The 22,615-nt window shown below is 38.3% G+C and overlaps 1 protein-coding gene across 4 annotated transcripts in view; it reads right to left on the bottom strand.

Moving 5' to 3' along the window:
- The window catches only part of MYLK (myosin light chain kinase), a 218,824-nt gene that overhangs the window by 154,356 nt on the left and 41,853 nt on the right, over positions 1-22,615 (bottom strand). For all 4 annotated transcript variants that reach the window (XM_062004610.1, XM_062004612.1, XM_062004611.1 and 1 more), the window contains exon 2: positions 3,827-3,984. In XM_062004610.1, coding sequence (XP_061860594.1) covers positions 3,827-3,984 — 158 coding nt within the window. The remainder of the gene's footprint in view (positions 1-3,826; positions 3,985-22,615) is intronic.

The following is a 22,615-nucleotide window of genomic DNA, read 5'->3' as shown; positions in this document are numbered from 1 at the left end:
TAAACTATTGAGTATTACAAAATCTAGTGATTTTCAGATGAATTAGAACCATAAAGATATACAACCACAATTTAGTGTTGCAAAGTGCTGATAAATATTCCAGTGATTAATACAACAGAGAAAGAAACAGCTTAAAACCAAGCCTGGGAACATTTTGACTTGCTCTTCTTTCCCAGCAATATCTTAAAGGCTCTGATGGACAAGCCACAATGCCATAGCACAAGGCTGGAGATACTACCCTGAGCTGTTCACCTCATGCATGATGTGCAACTGAAGAACAGCACATCAATCAGTTTCTAACAAACTGGGAACCCACAACACAATTTCATAATAATCTGGCATGGTTTCCCTAAAAATCACCTCAGCAATTGATTGATGAACAACTGAAATGTCATACAGCAGATGTTTGGGGAGCATCTAGGGAAGACAACCTTGCTTTACTAAGTGGTTCCACCCCTCAGTTGGTGCTCCAGGCCAAAGTCATGCTCATACACTTGAAAGATGATGAGCTCACTTCTTATGCTGAGGTCACACTGGAAAACTGAGATTTGCACTCAAATACAGATAAGTTTGCAGAGATTTTAGCAATAAAACCAGCTTGATAGTGGGAAGAACAGAATAAAAAAAAGAGTTCTCAGTGGCAACTCTGGTACCTCTAATTTCCTACATTTATGGGCTATTTCTCAATTTCTGTGCTCTCCTCGATCTTGAATTGCCATTTCACACCATTTATCTTACATGGCACTGGAAATAAAAAGAGCAAGTTTGACTTTGAGGTCCTTTCTTCCTCGTTCACTTAATGAAAGCACAGGATCATCACAATATCAGATTTATATCCTGTCTTGGTTTCTCAAAATGTTTGCTCTTTCTGATAAGATAAATTCCACTGCAAATGAACTCTTTGAAGAAAATCTCCTGTCTAGCCATTTAAAAAACTTTTTATTGTTCTTTAGCTTGAGTTTAGTTTAGTATTTGTACTGCGTGATGAAGCAGAGTATCAGCAGTACCCATTGTAACATCTGTAGCCTATTTTCCAGAATAGAAAAAGTGTGTTGAGTAGCTACTTGTATTACTACATCTTAATAAATTGGTTTTATTCAGATTGTTCTTCTGAGTCTATCTTTCTGAACAGCTCCACTGTCTTTCTCTGAACCTCTGTGACAGAAGTAATGTTGTACTAACCCTGTACTAACTGAAGATGGACCCAGATGACAGATGCTCTGCAGGCTGGTGCAGCTATCAAGAACCCTTTCAAACTGTGCTGTTGTGTTCCTCCTCACTCTGCCCATGTTACTAGACTTGAAGCAAACCAAAATACTAATTTGAGCTCAGTTATAAACAATAGAACCAGGAATCATCTCCCCAACCACATTATATTATAAACAACAAATCATACAGACTCATTTTTAATAGTGGGTATTATAACTCAAAACCTATTTTTTCTTGCACAAGAAAAGGAGAGCATGCTGTGCTCCATTTCCCTCTATGCCAAATTGTTATGGTTTAGTCTGTATCCCTTCTGCCCCTCAAAATTTTCCAAAATTGCAAGTTTGTATCTCAGTCTCCAGTTAAGGTGAATCCCAGGAAATTTGGAACTAATTCACAATGATAAACATGTTTGATGCATGTTTCTTCTCACCTGTAACAGAGGTAAAACAAAGCCCTTCCATGGCAGCAAGCTGGAATGAACAAAGACCAGGCAATGTTCCATGCATAGCAGGAGGCTGAAGTGCCAAAGGCAATGCCTGTAATTGTGTCATCTTGGTTTGCCAAACCGTTAAGGCAGGCTACTTCCCACAAAGTAATTGTAGATTTCACATGTATTTCAGTGAAGCTGTGCTCGTCATGTTGGGCACTAGTTACAAAAGCACTTTGGGCATTGAAGGTTTATTTCAGCTATATAACACGCATGCATATAGTATATCATCATGCCATTTTGGGGATTGAAAATTGAAGGTTTCAGCCATGCTCATATACCAAACAGACAGAAATGGAATTTAGATTTTCATCGCATAGATTCAACCTAAGACTTCAGTCAAAGCCTCATCCCTACAAGAAACCTGAGCCTATCAGTTTCATTGGTATTGAATTTGTGTATTTTTTCCAAGCGAGTAGAAAAAATCCTCAGACTTTACATTTCCAGCCTTAAACTGAATTTAAAAAGCAAATAGGCATCTCTGAAAAATTAACAATTTAAAACCAGACCTGAAAAAGAAATGCAAAGCAGCAATGGCACTTTAGATCATTCTATCTTACAACTGCTTCCGTTTGACTGACAATAAGGAGTGTGCAGAGTGCGCTAAAAATTGGGAATACCCCACTTGAGCTTTTGATTAGGAAACATGAGAAGTGTAAACCCAAATCTTAGCAACATCACGTGCTTCAACTTTAATTTCACTGTACTGCTTCAGTATTGTCTGGAAGAACCAGAGTTGAAATAGTGCTGTGCATAGGTGTGACATACATCAAGTAGCAACATGTTGCCATATTTCCATCCCGTCTGCAAAAATACAAGGTGAAATCATGCAGGGGGAGTGAGAAAAAAACAATAAGAAAGAGAATACTCACTGGGACTGATCAATGTCAGACACACAGAGGGTTTCTGACGGGTGACTTAAAAGCAGAATATAAGTAAACTTTTTTTAAAAGAAAATCTTTCTAAAGGTTTGATAAAAACCTGTTCTTTCATCTAAACACTTTCATTGAAACGACCTGCTTTCTATGAAAAATGCCAACTTTTCTTCAAAAAGTAAAACCCAAGAACTACTCTGAGCTTTGGTTTTCCACTTAAGAATTTATATACTCCAAAAATTGTTTTTTCTGCCCAGTTCCTGTTGAAAAATCTCAGTTCCTGGCCTGCTCTTGCATAAACAAATAAGATAAATATCAGATGCTCTCTACCAGCCCTCTGTTTAAGTTAGAGTTCCAGAAGTTATGAATTTCCCAAATTCTTTTTAGCCCTTGCTTTTGTTACAGTAAAGTTGCAGTTTCCTGCCTCTGTCAGACAAGTCTCACCACTTCAAAGATTAAAAGTGCAGTCAATTTGATGATATAGCTGTCAGTATGGAATTAGAGCGTGACATGGATAGAAAGTAGCTGAAAGGGCATAGAGGGAAAACAGGCAGCTCTAGGAAAAAAAGGTTTGGGTTAAACAGGCAGAAGGGGACAGCTAGAACAAGACAGAGACCAGGATTGAAGCATGAAAGAAATACAGATGTCAGTAAGCACAACTCAATGTCCCAAGCAAAAGAGGAAAGAACCTGGGATCCACACTCACTACACACCTTTTTAAAACCCTTTGTGTTAACAAGTTTCCTCGAATAAATCCATCTTTCCTCTGAAAATGCTCTTTTTGCTTTCAGATTATCAATGTGCATGGAAGGAGGTGCAGATACAAAAATGTCACGACTCCCTTTACAGATTCCTAGCTCAACTGCTAGGAGGAACATGTAGCAAGGTTAGATTTGTCACACATGAAGCTTCACAAACAGGCAGATTGGGGATGAATATAGGAGATGAATATGCAGTAGAAGAAGACATACTTCCTGATTAAAAAATCCTTGAAGCAGTTTTCCACTGATAGTAAGCTCAGTGCCTGGTATGCTTAATTAGATAACATTTAGCACATACTCAGCTTTTACAGTATTCTTTTTGGAAACAGAATACAAAATGCTCCTGCCTCCTCAGGAGGGTAAACACCAGTGTGTTTTTCTTGAGTAAAGGTCTCATATTGCAGAAACAACTTCAACATCTTTGTGGCCTACTAGGCAGCTTCAGGAAAAGGATAAAGCAAGTGAAGAGGCCCTCCATCATCTCTGTATCTTACCTTCCCCTCAAATCTTGCAGTGCCTCCCAGCTGCACTCGGATATTCCGGGGAGGAAGAGTAAATGCTGGTGCTTCAGAAGGAACAGGTGGGCTGAGTGTCAGGGAGGTTTTGGAGACTCGAGTAGATGTCACCAGTTTTACATCCCCCATGATGTAGACTGTAAAAAAGAAACAATATAGACGTCACGATGATAAATTACTTACATTACAGTAATAGTTAAGAATCAGGGAGGAGCAGATTGTTCTATATGTATGCTATATTCCTGCACATACTTAGAGTATTAGGCCTAAGGTGACAACTGCTATTTTCTGGATGGGGAACTGAGACCCAGGAAGATTGCGTCACGTTTAGAGTTGCAGTCAGGGTCCCAGCCTTGAGCTGAACTCACTTTGAACTCTCAAGTCCCAGATCAGAGCCTTAACCAAAAAGTCATCCTTTACAACTGCATTAAAAGATAATAACTTATTTCAGGAGGATATTTTCACAATGTGACTTTGATTTTCTCGGCCTTTGACTACACCAAAACCAATAAGTCTCAAAAGTAGAGCCAGCGTTAAACAAGTATTTATGGAATAAAAAGACCTCTGTTTGCACTGGATTTAAGCTGCAAGCGGGAATGTGGAAAATGTGATTTTTCATACCATGCTTTCAAGATCTTAATAAATATCTGAATATTTCCCTCCAAAGTACTGCTAGTACATAACAAATACTTTCACACAAATTCCAAGTCTCTACATTACTCAAATCCTTCTACAGCACGTAGACTAGTAAAATAGCATGGAGACCAAAACCAGCATTTTAGAGACCTCATCACATGTATCTGCTTCAGAGGTGATCTGTTTCCCAACAGAAAATAAAACATTATTGTATTCTTGAAAAGGAAAATTTCAGTTTTTCCAGAAAAAAAAAAGAGCATGACTAATTAATTAAGTAGCACTAATTCTTTGAATCATCTACATCAATTAGAAGACCCAATGCAAAAATGCCTCTTTAATAGATAACTATAACAAAGAAAAAACCCTGAGCTTGACCCACCAGCAGGTCATATTGAACCAATGAAGAACACTAGGCTTCCAGTCGTAATCCTCTGCCATTCACACCACTCCACGACAGACTCTGTGTTTACTAATCTAATTCTCTCAAAAGTTACAATAAATAATACTTGAATAAACAGTGAGAATTCAATCTGAACAAGAGAAAAAACTGGGCCCACGTAATTCTTGACTGTATGAAAGATACTTTTTTAGAGCAGACTGCAGTTATTTTGGGGAGCAGGAGAACACAAAACTCATTCATTTCCAAATAGGACTTAAATTCCAGTGTCACAGGCAGCATCTGAAAACTCAGTCTGAGGACAGTTGTCCACATAGCATACCTACCATGCGCCATAAATGTACAGGAACTCTTTCTCCTATTGATAAAAAACAGTTTAATAGTGTAACTCCTCTCATGGAAGTTATTAGTCTAAAAGTTAGCCTGAACTAGAAGTTTTGACCTCTTCACTGTCAACAGAGAGAACGAAGCGTCTCCAGAGGGTGTTTTGTTCTAAAGTGAGGAAGACTCTGAGCTTTATACTTCATGCACTTGTCAGGAACTATGGCTTAAAAGGCACATCCTTCCAAGATATCAGTTAAACTATGTACTGTCTATGCACACAGATTTTCCAAAATGCTTTGAATCTCCTTCCTCATTCATAAGAATCCAGACGACTGGATTTCTCCTAGAATGGTGTTCAACTAGCACTTCTGTAAACTGACATGCAATAAAATCCTCTAGTGTTTCTAACAGTTGAATTGCTGAGACCAACACATAAATCAAATAAAGATGATTTCCTTAACCATGATGCAAAACTTCAAGCTGAGAAATTCTGCCTTCATTTACATGACAGTTAACCTGTGCTGCATCTCTGTATTGGCACTCAATCACTTGAGAGCATAGCATAAGTCTCTTTTTTCCAGCATAAGCAACTGTTTAAAAAACAAATTGCCATAAATATGAGCTGTGATCTTTTGATGTTTCCAGCATACGATATTAACAATTTGATATCTGCTTACCTCTTCTAAATTGGCATAAATCCCATTTTAAGGTTTATTATCCTTTTTTCCCTGTCCTCTTTCGCAAAGTGCCTTGAAGTTCTCTTTTCCACAGGTGATCTTTACTTTTCAATATGCTCAAGTAACTACTCAATCTTCAATTTTCCTTCCCCCTAGTCTCCTCTTCTGCTAAGCTACACCTTGCCATGGCCTATTAATGCCAAAATCTGCAACGTCTCTCTAACTGTGAGACTCTCAACAAATTAGTCTGCCAATACAAGGCTGCAATCAAATTTTCAGATGACCAGTAACAACAAAGTGCAGGCATAATACTGTGAAAATGTTCTCCAGTGTGAAGATACTGTAATACATTTGATTGCATAAAAAAACTAGTAACAAAACTCTTCCTTTCAAGTACACATTTGTATCAACTTTGCAGAGATTTTATAAAACAACAGGAAAAGCTTATTCACCCTGAGCTCTGGTTTAAAAATAATATTGTAAGAGTAGCACAATTGAAAACAAAACAAAAAATCCAATATCCAACTAGATATTCACACGTGCAACTGGAACTCTTTTTTGGTCATCATCATTATAATGGCCAGAATAAGTAAGAGAGGAAACTATAGGTGCTGCAGATGCCCACAGGACTATTCTGTAGGGACAAAACATTCACATATCTGTCCTTAGGCACAATCCACTGCTTTTACAGGGTGACTTTAAGGAACTTGTTAGGAATAACACCTTCTTACACACAGAAAACTCCAAACTAGGTATGCTACAAGACCAAATTCACCAAGTAGCTGAAATAGAGCCAGCAGAGCATGGCTGGATAACAAAGTTTTCAACATACACTCATCTTCCAAGCATCAATGGGGCTCAGGTATGTCTCTACTGCATTGGACAAAAATCACATGGTTAGGAAAGACCTTCTGATGAAAGGAGTGAGCTGAAGAGACTGAACTAAATCCCAACCCCAGCTTTCCACTAATTTCTCTGGCCATTTGATCAAGCTCTACATAAGAGGAAATAAAATTTAAGAAAGAAAAAAAATAGGATTTGAGGAGGGAGGGGATGGGGTGTGGAAATAGAAAGAAAAAAAATCCTGAACAACTAAGCCCCTCTCACTGGTCAGGTTACATTTCTATTGCATGATGGTTAGATGTCAAAAAGTGTCAACAAACTGATGCCTACTATAGTAAGACTGTGAAGCAGAAAATAAAGTAATAGGTAGTCTCTTCCATAGACATATCTTCTAAGTTTTCTGTTTTTTTCCAATGAAAGTGTTTAAATGGGATTGAATTTACAAATTAATATTAGGTCAAGTCAGCACAAGCAACATAAGCTTCTAATCATCCACATTTAGCAGTTTGACTGTAATTAGCTCTGTATGTTGAAGATGTTTCTAGTAAATAATGAAGGAGGATTTTTTTTTCATCTTATAGGATGTTTAACAATTATGTTTCAAACCAAATAAAGCATCCCATGTTGTGTAGTCTAATGTTATTATGGAACTACCATGTCTAAAAATTTTTAAAAGAAATAACAATCCAGAGAACAAATCTTGTTCAAGCTTAAAATTTGACAGACAGGAAAGAGACACTTAAGAGTTACAGAATATCACAGAATTATAGAATGGTTGGGTTGGAAGGGACCTTTAGAGATCATCCAGTCCAACTTCTCTGCAGAAGCAGGTTCACCTAGATCAGGTTGCATAGGAACATGTCCAGGTGGGTCTTGAAGACCTCCAAGGAAGGAGACTTCACAACCCCTCTGGGCAGCCTGTGCCAGGGCTCCCTCACCTCAACAGTGAAATAGTGTTTTCTTATATTTAAGTGGAACGTTTTGTGTTCCAGCTTCATCCCATTACCCCTTGTCCTGTTGCTAGCTACCATAGAAAAAAGGGATGTCCCAACCTCCTGACACCCACTCTTTACATATTTGTAAATGTTAATAAGATCCCCCCTCAGTCTTTTCTTTTCTAGACGGAACAGCCCCAGTTCCTGCAGCCTTTCCTCATAGGAAAGATGTTCCAGTCCCCTGATCATTTTGGTGGCCCTGCTCTGGACTCTCTCCAGAAGGGATACTGTATGAACTTTTAAGTCCACCATGCAGATGCTGGTTTGCAGGGAAGTGATGTGGTTAGACAGCATTTCTAATCCAGATTTTTTTATTATTATCATTCTTAATCCTTTCTAAAAAGCACATAAACCCTTATAAATTCTAATAGTGTGCCTTCTAATCTTTCTAATACCAGAGCAGACTAATGTGTTTCAAGGGTTTTCTACTGAGAACAAATCTCTATCACTCAATACGCTGCTCATAAAAATAAACCCAAAAAAGCAAACATTAAGATATCCACCTCATTTTTTTTTCTCTGCCACTTAATTTATATAGGTAAATACTTACCATCAGCTTCCTACATAACCATTTAATTATACTAATTTCCCTTGACCAAGTCCTTCCTCCAACACAGAAGAAAAAGAAGTTGCAGAGAGGGCATATGTGTGTGTATGAGACAGTAAGCTCACAGAAGTGAGAGGAAACCAGAGCTGTCAGATGAAAAACGAAAAAACTTCTTTGACTTACTGATAGCAACTCTGCACCTGAGCAACACATTTTCACTTGGTCCAGCTATTTTGGTATTTTAGCCAGACTGCCTTCAATCACCTCTGAAACTTCTCCAAAATCCAGACAGGATCTTTTGAGCTCTTTAAAAATAGGAGTAAAAGGACAAGACAGCTCAGGGGTTGGAATATTTGTCTGTTTTTTGGGAGTTCTGGTTGAATTCTCTGTTCCATAACCTTCATGTAGCCTTCATGACCTCAGGCAAATAGCTAAACCTCTCTTTTGCCATGGCTCCCCATTTATTAAGTTGGGATAATGATATTTCCTTACCAGAAATAAGTGCTGTGAGAATAAATATATTAAAGGGTAGGAGTTGGACTACAGTAAAAGGACCACATAAATAGTATGACTTGCAAAAGGCCCAAAATTGCCATAAACTTACAGGAAGATGGGTCTCATTACAGCTTTCTTTAAAAAAAAAAAAACCCAAAACAATCAGGGTTTGTTCTCAAAAAAGTATACATTTAAAAACACTAGGTAAAATGTATTCCCTTACACAGATCACTGAATTGAACAGAGTTTTGCTGGGGACTAAATGTTATGCATTACACTTTAAAACCATCAGTATTTAAGAGAGTTTATTTCATTTGTAAACCCACTTGACAGCTTCTTTTTTTCCACACACCCTATTTCCTTTACTACAGCTTCTTTCTTTACCACGAGGCCTAATATGTGGTCACTACTATACTTGTATTCAAATCTATAACTGAATACATTTTCCACAGAACTACAGGAATGAACTTTTGCAGCCAGATGACTTGTGACTGTCTTTTCAGCCTTGACCTAAAAGACCACACAAGGAAGTATCCTGCCTCCTATCACCCACTCTTACCTGAGAAACAACACGTAGGGTGAACAATAAACCTCAGGGGAGCAGGAAAGGTGGTGAAGTCACGTGTAGACATAGCAGATAGAAAAAGATTGGAAGCTGGAGCAGGAAGCGAGGGACTTGTAACCCTTTGAATCGCAGTCACGCTGTTCTAGACAGCTTCTCCTTCAGATCCAGTAATTATAAAAGGTATTGGCCTCTGGTAAAGGAATAGCAACAAGACCATGCTGTTGCAAGTGGAACTGATTTGAACTGTCCATGATCTCACTACAAAAGAAATAGATATTTCCTTGGACAATATAATCCTCTCTATAAATCATACTTTCGTGATGTTCAGATCTTGTGCCTGGGCTCTGCTCATTGTAGGTCTTGTTAAGAGTTGTGGTTAGAGCCTAAGATTGAGTACTGAGACTATGAGAGCAAGCAAGAATTTTTTATCAGACTTAACACAATCAGACTTTCTTCTTCTGTTACCTCATCCATAAATGATCATTCTCATCATCACACTCACTTATCTCTATATACCTAGACTCTAGAAAAGCCCTTTTGTCATAAAAATTTTTAAGGTATTTGCAACAATTCAGACCCTTAAATGTCCCATTCTTTCCCCAGTAAAATTTGGTAGTGACTATTAAATATGGCACTAGATACAGGACCAGATGCCAAATCTTCACACACAACTCTATGACCCAAAAACTTTGCAAGCTTAAGTTTCATCAACCCTGTGCATGTGAAATCCCTAGGTATGTTTCCACAAGTCCCTTTTGAGGCAAAAAAGATAGTCATATTGCTTGTATGACACAGCATTGAGTTATTTTTTACAGATCAGAGAAAAGAAGAAAGAAAATCTACTTGTCTAATCAATGAATTTGATGCTTTTCATAGAATCACAGAATTGTAGGAGTTGGAAGAGATCTTTAGAGATCAGCTAGTCCAACTCCCTCCTAAAGTAGGTCCACCTAGATCAACTCACATAGGAATGTGTCCAGGTGGGTTATGAAAACCCCTAGAGAAAGAGCCTCCAAATTCTCCCTGGGCAGCCTGTGACAGGGCTCCCTCACATCAAGAGTGAAAGAGCTTTTTCTTATGTCTAAATGGAACTTTTGTGTTCCAGCTTCATCCCATTACCCCTTGTCCTGTCACTGGATACAACAGAAAAAACGGATGTCCCAATCTCCTGCCATCCACCACTTATATACTTATAAATATTAATGAGATCCTTCCCCCAGTCTCCTCTTCTCCAGACTAAACAGTCCCAGGTCCCGCAGCCTTTCCTCATAAGGAAGATGCTCCAGTCCCCTGATCATCTTGGTGGTCCTGCGCTGGACTCTCTCCAGCACCTCCCTGTCCCTCTTGAGCCGAGGAGCCCAGAACCGAACACAGGACTCAAGGTGAGGCCTCATCAGGACAGAGTAGAGAGGGAGAAGAACCTCCCTCAACCTGCTGCCCACACTCTTCTTGATGCATCCCAGGATGCCATTGGCCTTCTTGGCCACGAACTCACATGGCATATTATTGAATATTTTTATTGTATTTGCAGAACTAATGCTGCATAGGCTTTACTCTGAACTGGTTTTCATGGTACAATCACATACCTGGGTGAAGAATTTCATCCTGATCTTATATAAAAGATTAAGATGATGTTAAGAGATCTACATTTATTTAAAAATCTGTTTATCAGAGCACAGGAAGGGTGACAGTCAAAAACTTTTATTTATATAAATCATATAATAAAAAATAAATAACATTTCCCACGTGTTCATATCACAAAACCATTAAAATCATGGCTTCCCTAGACCTCTGTGATGCCTGGCAAAGATACTACTAGCAAGGATGTCACTTTCTTTCAGATAGTTGTAAATATCCTCTAACTTTTCTCAATTTAATATTGCTGTTTCAGGTACTAAAGATACCAGGCCCACTGGATTTGTACAGATAACTAACTTCACCTAATGTTAGCAGTCATGTTGCTGCAACACAACAGATGTAACTTAGGTTACAATTGTGCAAAGGCACATATCAGTGCTCATCAATATACCTATTGGTATATGAAAGTAGCCACAAAGGGTATTTCATGTACAAGGAAGGATGTGGGAAAACATACAAGAGAGAAATGGATGTATACCTTTGATAACATATACTCATCTTGATTATAAACAGACATGCTACATTATTCAATTACTCCATAACCTGTAAGTATTAAACTTTAAGGAAAAACATGCCCATTACAAAGCACCTGAACATGTGCCTTCAAAGAATGCAATGAAGTTTTAAGACTCAAAACCATGCATGTTTAATTTGAAACATCAGATTAAGGAGCAATACATCAGGAGAGACCACAAGAAACACAGCTTCTTTGCAGCTGTTGTCTCAGAAGAAATATGAGTAACTAAATGTGACATGAATTGGGCAGGTTCAGTACAGCATCCATACCTAAGAATTATTTTATAGCAGCAAATTGAAGCCAGAGGGAAATCCAGATGGCAAATGGGACACAAGTTGGACTTTTTCTTGCTGATTTTGAAGTGGCTTCATATAGAAGCATCATGGGGAGAGTAATTCAATCTTACTTCAAAACCTACTACAATTCTAGTTTATAAGCAGCATTAAAAATAAAAAAAGATCTATAGAAAGATTTTCAATGTACTAAGCAGCAGGTCACTAGCAATAAAATTTTACTGGTTTCCTTTAAAGGATCATTTCTAGCACATAATATATATCAAAATCCAAACATCTTAGTCTTGGAAAAGTTTGGACTACAAATCTCAATCTGAATGTCATAACAGCAAACTTCTAATAATTCCTTTTATAGTCTTTAAAGAGGGATTTTTCAGGATATGCAGAGCACACACTTAGCTGAAGAGAGCTCACACCTCTCCTCATCTTACCAATAAACCCTTGTACTTAATTTGCACCTTACATCTTATGCTTTGGAAGTACTGAAAATAACTGGTAGAATCTGGTGTTTGATAGAAACATGTATGTCTCAAAGATCATCCAAAATTCAGAGACTTCTGGGTGTGGGTATGATCTTGTTCACGGAACAGCAGGACCTAGAGCACTAGTCCATTTTTTTTCTGGAAGGAAAACAATCTTCAGAGTGCTGTGCTGCCTTTTCAGGAGACTGCCTTTCAGGACACATACCCATGCAATTAGCAGAGAAATCAGCAGGAAGACATTTGTTTCAGGTCATCCTCTCAGCAGATGAGAATTTCCAACTCATATCCATGCAGTATCAGTGCCTGAACAACACAGGCTACTCAAGGATCAATGGGGAATCCAAGCTGATTATTGATGTAAGAGGACTTGGGTGAATTATTTGGAACAGAACCTTCTTGAAACAAACTGCATTTCTAGAATAACTTTCAGTGCCAGTAGCAACCACGTTGAGGTGAAGCATGTCAGCATAAGCTGATGAAAGCATGACGTTACAGCTGCAGCTCTGACTTCTAACCTTAATACTCACCGTAGACAATGCCAATGATACTGCTTTGCTAACCGTAGCTCTTCAAACTTCAACAATACCTTCCATTCAAGACCCTAAGAGTCATCATTTATATGTATTACCTTTCCCAGTATTGAGGAAGAATGATTTAGTATTTCAATGACTCAGTATAAGACTATAGAACTAGGAGACAATAAAAAAGTAAAATCAAGATGTCAAAGATTCAGAGACCCAGGGACTGAATTAAAAAAAAGGAATGTTTTAAAAAGCAAGATCTTATTTCCCATTTAAAGTAACATCTTTTATACAACTGCAAGTTTCAACAAGGCTTCTAGCAGATTTAATAAGTTTAATTCCACAGCAAATTAGAACAGAGCAAGTTTTGAAAGATCTGCCTACCATTTGATTTAAATAAGAACTTTTACAGGAAAAAAACCCACCTTTTTTTTTGATGTCTTAGTAGTGGTAGAACATTGTGCTAAATCAGCAACTTACAGTAAAGTTGTCTATTGGAGTTTGGTTTTTTAATTATTTTTCTTTTCTAGGTTCCACATTTAAAAGAGTAACCACATTCACTTTCCTTGATGCTGATGCTGCAGGTAGCCAATTGCTATTGCCCATTTCCAAGCCAGTAGGGCCATAAAATTGCGTGAAAGGTGAGTCACGGAAGATTTGTGGTTCATAAACCACAGAATTTTTAGCCTCTACAATTTGCTTTGTGCTTTAGTTTCAAATACAGCCAGAACTCAAAGACAAGAGAGACCCAAGTCCGCCAAGTTCTATGCCATTTGGGAAAATGATCACATGCACTCTGCTGGCTGAGGTGTGTGAATCCTGGGGTAACATTGGAAAGAAACCTGTTGACTTCAGCCAGAGATAGACTGGGCCATGGATAAACATCACTAAGTTTCAAATTATACTGCAAATACTTAATACTAAAGGAATTAGGTTCTTCACTTGAAAGAGCCACTGATTCTTCATGCTGAGATACTCTGCACAAGGCCAAATTTTGTGCTGCCTTCTATTCTATGAAGTCCCATTAACTGTCAGCAGAAAACCTAGCTCATAAGTTCTCCTGGAAGTTTGTTTTTTCTGGAAACAGCAGTTTTGTTCATATATGCAAGCCAGCATATTCCAACAGTCATTGGTTACACATCAATTGTTAACAATGTATTTGGCATTAAAAGCAAACAAACACCATCTTGCTGAAAAAGTTAACATCTAGATAGGGAGATGGGGCTTATACAAGGTTGATACTTTTTTGCATGCAAAGCCTACTGCTGCAAGATGCTCCAGACATTCACATATAGTATCGACAAGAACATCTGAAATAAGATTACAGAAGTTTTTCTGCAGGGGTAACAGCTCTCAAAACTTCAGCATAAAGCAATATCTACAAGAGAGAATGAGCTTATATGTTGTTCCACAACAACCTCAACTCCATGTTACATATCTGACACTGGATAGCTTCCCGTGACCACCTTCTTGTTTCTATCTAAAGAAATAAAGAAGTGAAAGCTTTGAAAGTGCCATCCAGGAGAGATGTAACAGAGACAAATGAGAAATTAAAGCTTAACAGCTTGCTGCAAAGAAAATGAAACACATTTATTCTCAGACTACCTGGAAAACAAGATGTGAGGTCGTCATTGTACGAGGAACAATTTAGACATTATGGAAGAAGTTTAATAAATAAGAATCAAAGCAGTCCTGGAAGAGATTGCTCCAGGAGCCTGTTGAGTCTTTGGTGTTGGAAGCCTTACAAATGTCTGTCAGGAATGACAAGGACAATTGATTTAGCCTTGGACAACGGAAAGACTGGATGGTCTTCTGAAGTCCCTTCCAATCCCATGACTCTATGATTCATCTGACAATCGAGGTTAAATTTGGACTACAACATAGGACTTTCACATGCTGAACATAGGCCAGCATCACAACTATTATTCTGTAGAGAACACTATAAATCTGAGAAGAAACAACTGTTACAAGTTGAAAAAAAAAAATCAGTCTATGAAAATGACAACAATATTGATCCATAAATCATTAACATTGCACAGCTTAGCAAGGAGGGATACAGAAAGAATTTGGTTTAATCTTACTTAAGCAGCAGTTCGCAAATCTCAGCCAAATATCCATTGCTGATAACAAGTGAACACAGCCTTCATTTGAGACTGCAGAGTGGGACACACAGGCAAAGAAATCAATGCCTTTAGAGATATCTCCACTTCCAAACACAAAGAACCGCCCTGTTACAAACACCTTACTGTATAAAAAAGTTCTTTTACATACTTTTTCTTTGGTTTATAAATCAGAGAGCTACAGTAGGTTACTTAGATCACGTCACATTTGTTCAGCTATACTCTACAAAAGCACACAACATGTGTTCTTACAGTTATTGATTTAAAGTTGTAGCTAAAAGAAGGTTCGAACACAAAGCAGAGGTTTGGAGCCTTGTCACATTTCAATGGTGCTGGTATGAACAGAAGAATGGGTGGACGTAGCCTGTCCTAACAGTGCTGCTGAAAGCTGGGAGACAAGCCCAAGAAGGGTCCATTTTCCTTTTATTGCATGGAAACTCGTCAGCATGACTCTTGTCATGAAATCTGGGCTCCCTTCAATTGCCATCCCTCTTTCCACAGTAGATTTGTTCAATGAGCATATCAACATTGACTCTATCAGCAAGGAAAAAAGTGGTAGGGACAGTAAAACCTTTCCACCATGTTCACAAATCAAAGGTTTTCCTATCCCCTTTGAAAAGTGGTCAGAATTGAGCAAGATGATTAAAAACAGGATAACAAGAAGGAAGAAGAGATCTGCAGGAGATTAAGAAGAAAAATCTGAGTATGCAGAAAGGCACTGAGGAGCATGGAAGACTATGATCAGACTGTCAGAGATAATATAACAAAGAAATAAGGTGAAGGTTGTCAAAGGCCAACCAATATTCACTTGTACCAGCAGTGTGGTTCAGAATCACTATGGCTCCATTGTTGAATTCTACAGATTTAATTGAATGAACTTCAGGACATTTTCTTTGATTTCCACCCACTCCACCACCCCCCATAAGAACAGACAAATAACCCAAGAATGATTGAGGCTCATATGACTCTTTTGACTGACTCTCAGCCACAGTCAGCTGTTGAAGAGTCGTTCCCCACCACACTCCACTCCCCATTTTTTATGCTTTGATGACTGCAAAGTGTTTCATATTTCTCCCCACCCAAGTACCTCACTCAGTCTGTCTAGGTGCCAGTCCAGTGAAATTCTCCTTTATACAAGATCCCAGTGACTGCTCCAGATGCCAATATTGAAAGCAAGCAAGTCAGAAAGACGCCAATTATCCAAGTGTTTACACAGATGGGAACAAAAATGTGCACTGTTGATATTAGAAACAGTGAAATGCATTCTTCACTTTTTAAAGATAAAGCATTAAAGAAGATTTTTCAAAGCACATATAAAAAAAACTAGTTCTTCAAATGCTGCTGACACTTTGCATCCCATTCATTACCTCTTTTGTATACCTCTTGCACATACAAAAATTGATCATTTTTTCTTTTCTCTTTTCAGTTTCTTTTTCATGCAGCTCCTAACAGAGATTTCTTCTTTAATCACAGAATGGTCAGGATTGGATCATCATTTAGAGATCATCCACTTCAACCCTTCTGCCAAAACAGGTCCACCTAGATCAAGTCACACAGGAACACATCCAAATGGGTTTTGAAGACTTCCATGGAAGGAGCCTCCACACCCTCCCTGGGCAGCCTGTGCCAGGGCTCCCTCACTTCAACAGTGAAATAGTTTTTTCTTCTGTTTAAATGGAACTTTTTTTGTTCCAGCTTCTTTCCATTACCCCTTGTCTTGTCACTAGATACAGCAGAAAAAAGAGATGCCCCAAGCTACTGACATCCACCATTTATATACTTATAAATATTAATGAGATCCCCTCTCAGTCTCCTCCAGACTAAACAGCCCCAGTTCCCGCAGCCTTTCCTCATAAGGAAGATGCTCCAGTCCCCTGATCATCTTGGTGGCCACTCTCTGGGTTCTGCCATTCAGCCAGTTCTCAATCCACCTCACTATCCATCATCCACAACCCCATTACCCGAGCTTTCTGATGAGGATGATGTGGGAGACAGTGTCAAAAGTCTTACAAGTAGACAACATCCACAGCTAATTTAAGAGGAAGAAAGGGATTATACTATTCATGATAGATTGAGAGTATCATCCCTCTCCTCTACTTAAATCAGCTCACGAACACCACACACTTAACAGATCAGTACATTGAAGCCTTTACTGAAATTAAAATTTGATATCTCTGTCAAATTTATTCTGACTACCAATTTCAGTCATACAAGGCAGAGGGCACAACCCACACAGTCCCTGTGTCTTGCTCCTGATCACAGCTTTTATTTCACATGCAGTATATCTGAGTTAACAAACAAAATGATGTTGTCTACTTCAAATTGGCTCAAGTCAGAAGAAAAACTGTCAGTGCCTGTAGTGAGACCTGAAAAGGGAACCAGGTCTGAGGCAAACTCTTCATTTACAAGCACTTGCGAGGAGACTTCAGTGCCCTCCATACAGAGCCCTGCAGTCTCAGAACTGGGTGCACTTTTAAACTCATCAGTGGAGCTCTAAGACAGATGTGCTTTGAAGTATCACTTATCAATTTAAAAAGTAACAGTATGCCTCAGTTCTAGAAAATTTCAATTAACAAAAAGTTCTTAATTAAATTGGAAATAACAAAACAAATGACATTAACAAGTTCAAATAATCTTGTAAAGCTCGGGGATGGGGTTTGAGAAAGTATCAATAAAATCCACACTATTATCCTCTTAAGCAGTCTCTTTTCCTATACCAGGAACAACCAGAAAGTTTCTCTATGAAATTGTCATAGAAAGTGTCAAATTGGAATGAAGCCTCTACAAATCACAAAAGAACCCCTTTCAGACAAAAAAAAAATCTCCATACTACACAACTAGAATCTAGAACCGAGAAGGTGAGAGAGGAGGATGGAAAACTTTTACCAGTGGAGCAACAGAAACAGCACAGACACAATCCTAGCAAAAAGTTGTTTATCCAGTTGCTCAAGATTTAATAATCTCCACTGGAAGATTAAAACAGTGTTTTTCCAAAAAGAGACAATGATATGGGTAATCTATATCTAGAACCAGTAAACAGGGGTAGCAATCATTGCACTGAATACTGTGAAGGTATACAAACAGAGTTCATTGGTCTTGCTGAGGAAATTCCTGGAATATTTGCACCTCATGTGACACATATCCAAGTCTGCTGATCATGGAATGCTTGGACTTCAGTTTAAAAAGTGCCTCCAAAATCACATGCAAATAATTGATTGTTGAAAATATTTTGCGAGCACAAACACTCATGAAGACAAACCAAGCACCCAATACCCAGCTACTTCAAGGGAAACAAAAAAACCAAACAAAACCAAAGATGAAAAAAGAAGAGAATTAAATTACATCTGAAGGTATTAGAAGGAGGTTTTTTTAATTATGTTTTTTAAAATCAGGTATAGTTTCTGAGGAATCTAACTGTGGAGATGGAAGGATAAAGATAATTAAGGCTATATTAAAATATAGACTAGAAACATGTATAACTGAACTTCAACACAGCAATACTTTGACAAGTATCAACAAATTCTAACCCATTGGAAATTACCTGTAGGATCCATAGCACAGGAAGCCAAGATGGCAGTAAGAACACAAAGACCTTTGTGCATAGCAAGTGAGAGGTTTATAGTAGAATTCCTACTATGCCACAGCATAGTAGGATGATATCATATCATCCAGCCCCCACAGAATATTGCCACATGAGCTCAGACAAACAGCATAAAGGTGTCACATGTTACAGGTTACAACACAGGAAGACTTCCTCTGTGCCTCAAATACCATTCCTACATCTGTAACTACAACCACTTTGCTACTGTTTCTAGTAGCCAGGGATCCCTTTCCTGTCAACAGGTCTCCGTATTCCCCAGCTAAAAGTGCTGCAAAATATTTACTTGTTAATCAAACATGCATTGCCTTGTGCTGCTGCTTAGTCAGTTTTTCACAACATCGCACTGACAGCTACTACAGTGAAGCTAGAGCTGTGTTAGCTTTTAGATTTTCTGATATATTTTGGTGTATTGGAGTGGGGTTGATTATTTTGCATCAGCTAGGTCTCTTCCATGAATCTTTGTCGTGTCAACTTTGGGCCTGAGCTCTCAACAACATTACTGAAGGTATATAGTGAGTCCATGTAACAAGCAGGACCTAGTTCTATTAATGTCCTTGGTCTCTGTGAAATGCAGCTCCTCCTCAGTCTTTACATAGAAGAATGTAAAGTGATTTAAGAAGTTGCAAGTTCCCATATTTATCATCCTCTTCTTTCTCTGCATTTCTTCAGGACAGTATTCAATCTATTGGACTTTGCTGAAATGCTAATCTCCTGCATCCTGAGGTTTTGCTTTGGTTTATTTGTGGGGGGTTTTGAGGGTGTGAGTGTTTACACTTAGCTTAGAGTGTTTTTTGACTCGATACATTCTTGATTCCTCACATCACTGCTAGGATGATCTACTGCCTCTTCCTGCCTCCTCTGTCCTCCCACAGCTATGACACAATGTTCCAGTGACATCATCATTAGGTGCATTTTAGCTGTATGGGAGTAAGGATGCTACGACTGATGACTGAAACGATAAATGCATGGCATATTCTGCAGCAGACTACTTAAAATAAAAGGTAAAGCACAGAGGCCAGACAAGCACAACTTAATGAAGCTTTTATGATTACTACTATCATATTTCAATAAGGAATAGGAATGTCTTAAGGTAAAGAGCTATATTTTAAGCTGGTATAAATCAGTCTATTTTCATAAGGTCACAGAAGTGAACCAGTTTACACTGGCTAAGGATCTGGTAGCCCATCCTCCTGGAAAAGTTTTGGCAGCTCAGTGTAAACCCATTCATCATGAACTACAGTACTGCAAGATCTGCAGTCACAATGATCCTGCGCTATTTATTCTGTTTCTTGTCTGGCAGGAAAACAACAGCCTCCAGGAATCTGCCTGGTGAGGTACAGGACAATTTTTGCCTGTGAGGCAACGGCCCCATATTTTGAATGACTAGGTTATCTGAAACCAGAGGTAACTAGCAAGAATCTTCCTCTTTAGATGAAATAGTACGGTCCTGTTTTCAAATAGTGTCTTTTCTGTCTTTTTCATCACTTTAACCGATAACCTTTAAACAGAGTAATCCAGGCAAATTCTACACAAATCCAGTAATCTGAAGAAGCAACAGAGACCAAACTTCCACATTCTGCTTCTAGCCTTGATTCCCTCTCAGTTTGTGACCTTTTCCTGCCTCAGTTCTCTCAACACAACTAGTTGGTACAAGAACTTATCTCAGAGATGACTATGAGAGTTGCTTTTTTTATCAAAGTATGTTGGACAACTCTGGATCTAAACCCTGCTGCAGGAAATCAGTAAGGCCCGAGTCTTTGGGTTCTTATTATCCTTACTATTTTCCCAGTAGGGACCATTCATGCTAACCTTCTATGATAAGAATGACAGCAAACAGCTTCTACATAAAAACCCTTAGCAAGCAGCTGTTTAGGTATCAAAAAATACAGACTGGTTATAAAGTAGAATATAGAAATTAGTCAAATCATCATTAGGTGTCTATTGCAGCTTTAAGCTTTGTCATTGAGGCAAATAACACAACCTGCTCTGCAGCTTTGAAGTGTGTGGCCAGATGCATTTTTGTTTTGAGGACATTTCTGTCAATGTGATCAGAGACAGCATTGTTGCTTTTATGTTGTTCTACAGCATATATCTGAGTGATTCATCCAACAAGTGACACAGAAAACATCTTTTCTAGGAACCTAAAAGATGACATTACACAGTATGCTCTGCAAAGCATCAGTTTTTCTAACACACACAGAGTTGTGAATACAAAGAGAAAAATAATTCCCTTGAGGAGTCAGGAAAAAAAAAGTAACAGATACCAAAAGACTCACTAATGTCCTGTTTTCTGTTTTTAAGCTTGATGGAGAATAACAACAAGGATAAATTGCAGAGTGCAGTAGGATTCCAAATAAGAATTGGTTTGGTGGTTTAATAGACAATATTAGCTTTTCCCAGCACTATTATCTAAGCCCATGAGATATCTCAAACAATTATTAATGACTTACTACAAAGAGGTGGTTGTTCCTGTTCTAGGCAAGACAGACACTCTCTGGAATTATTGGTGCTCTGTATGAAGAAAGATCTGAGACAGAATATGAAGTAAACCAATTTTTACAGGTTTTTGATATTACAATTGGAAATCCTTAGAACAAAACTTGAATAAAGAAGATAATTACCCAATTTGAAACGGCTTCTTGTAAATCTAAAACTTAGACCAATTTCCTGAGGTTGGAAAACATTTCAGTTACTATTGCCATCCCTAATCACAGCAAGTTTTTCATCGCAGTATTGGCTTTTCCCTGAATTTGAAACCCAAGCTTAATGAAAACCCACATCAAGTAGAAACAGGATAAAACAGATCCATGCTGAGCCTGTATGGGTAAAGCTGCAGAGATTCTTGTTGCTGTAGTCACAATAATAGTTTCTCAACTAAAAAACTACCAGTCCAATTCAGCAAGGAACTGCTTTGCTCCCATGCCACACAAAGCCACAGAAAGATTAAGATAGCCTTCTGCTAGTGATTTTAACATATGTTAGCTAGGACACAGCAGCATAGAATCTTAGAAGCTTGTAAAACGAATTAAGCAGACAAACGCACTGTATTTGTTTTCAGTTCAACAGGAGGCTCTAATATTAAATACATATGAAGGAAGAGACATGCTAAATTGAACGAGCCTGGAGGCTTAAAGCAATATTAATTCCACTTGTATTCAACCATGTGGATCCAATGATCAAAGAGATTTAGAAGCAAGAAGGGAATAATGGAAATATCAACACTCAGCAACACTCCATTGCCTCAGGGCAGCACAGGACAGTAATAGATGTCAGGAGGGCAGCAGGGCTATCTCTTCTCATATTGAAAGGAGAGAGGAACTGCAATCACACTGGATTTTCATGCACCAACTTCAAATCTTCAAGTTGGTCTTATGAAAAGGTGCCAATTGCATTTCTACCTTCCTGCTTTATCAGCTTAGTAACTTTATATAAAGCACTACTAATCATGGCTAGCATAGCTACTAGTATGACTTTGAAGAGATGAGAGAAGAGCACCAAAGCCCCATTGTTGAGACCAAAAACTAGCAGACAGTTGAATCTTTGAAGAGGACAGAAACAGACCTTTTGAGTAAGCACAATTGCTTGAGTAACAGCACTTGTCACTGGACAGCAAATCTTTGTTTTAAGCTGCTTAGGAAAGCCTTCCCAGATTCAGCATAACTATTTTGCATTATCCAGAAGCAATAATGAACTAATCTAGAAATAAAAGTCAATTTAATAACAGCAACAAAAATAAAAACTTTTCACTAGCAAGTTCCTCCACTAGATATCCTCAATTAGTCTTTGTTGCATCTTATTGTGATAACAGTTAGTTTTCTGTCTTGGGGGATCAAACAAAGTAATATCAAATAAGGTATTATTTTTACAAGTCAATATTATTTCTCTTTAAATATGAAGTCCTTGAAATAGTACATTTGCAGAGTTCTGCAACATGCTATTTTCCTGAGAGATAGTGAAGTAACTCCATTGGTACTGATGAGTTAATCTAGATTTGTAACACCAGAAATACTAACCAACCATGTATCTACATGAGTTCCTGCTATTATTCCTGACCTGTACCTCTCCCACCTATATATGGGGAGTGGAGGTGGGAATTCCAGTAAAATATTCTAGGCAA

This window comes from Colius striatus, chromosome 11 (genome assembly GCF_028858725.1).
Source record: "Colius striatus isolate bColStr4 chromosome 11, bColStr4.1.hap1, whole genome shotgun sequence".
Taxonomy (NCBI): domain Eukaryota; kingdom Metazoa; phylum Chordata; class Aves; order Coliiformes; family Coliidae; genus Colius; species Colius striatus.
The sequence above is the reverse complement of the archived record's forward strand: the minus strand, read 5'-3'. Positions and strand labels throughout refer to the sequence as shown.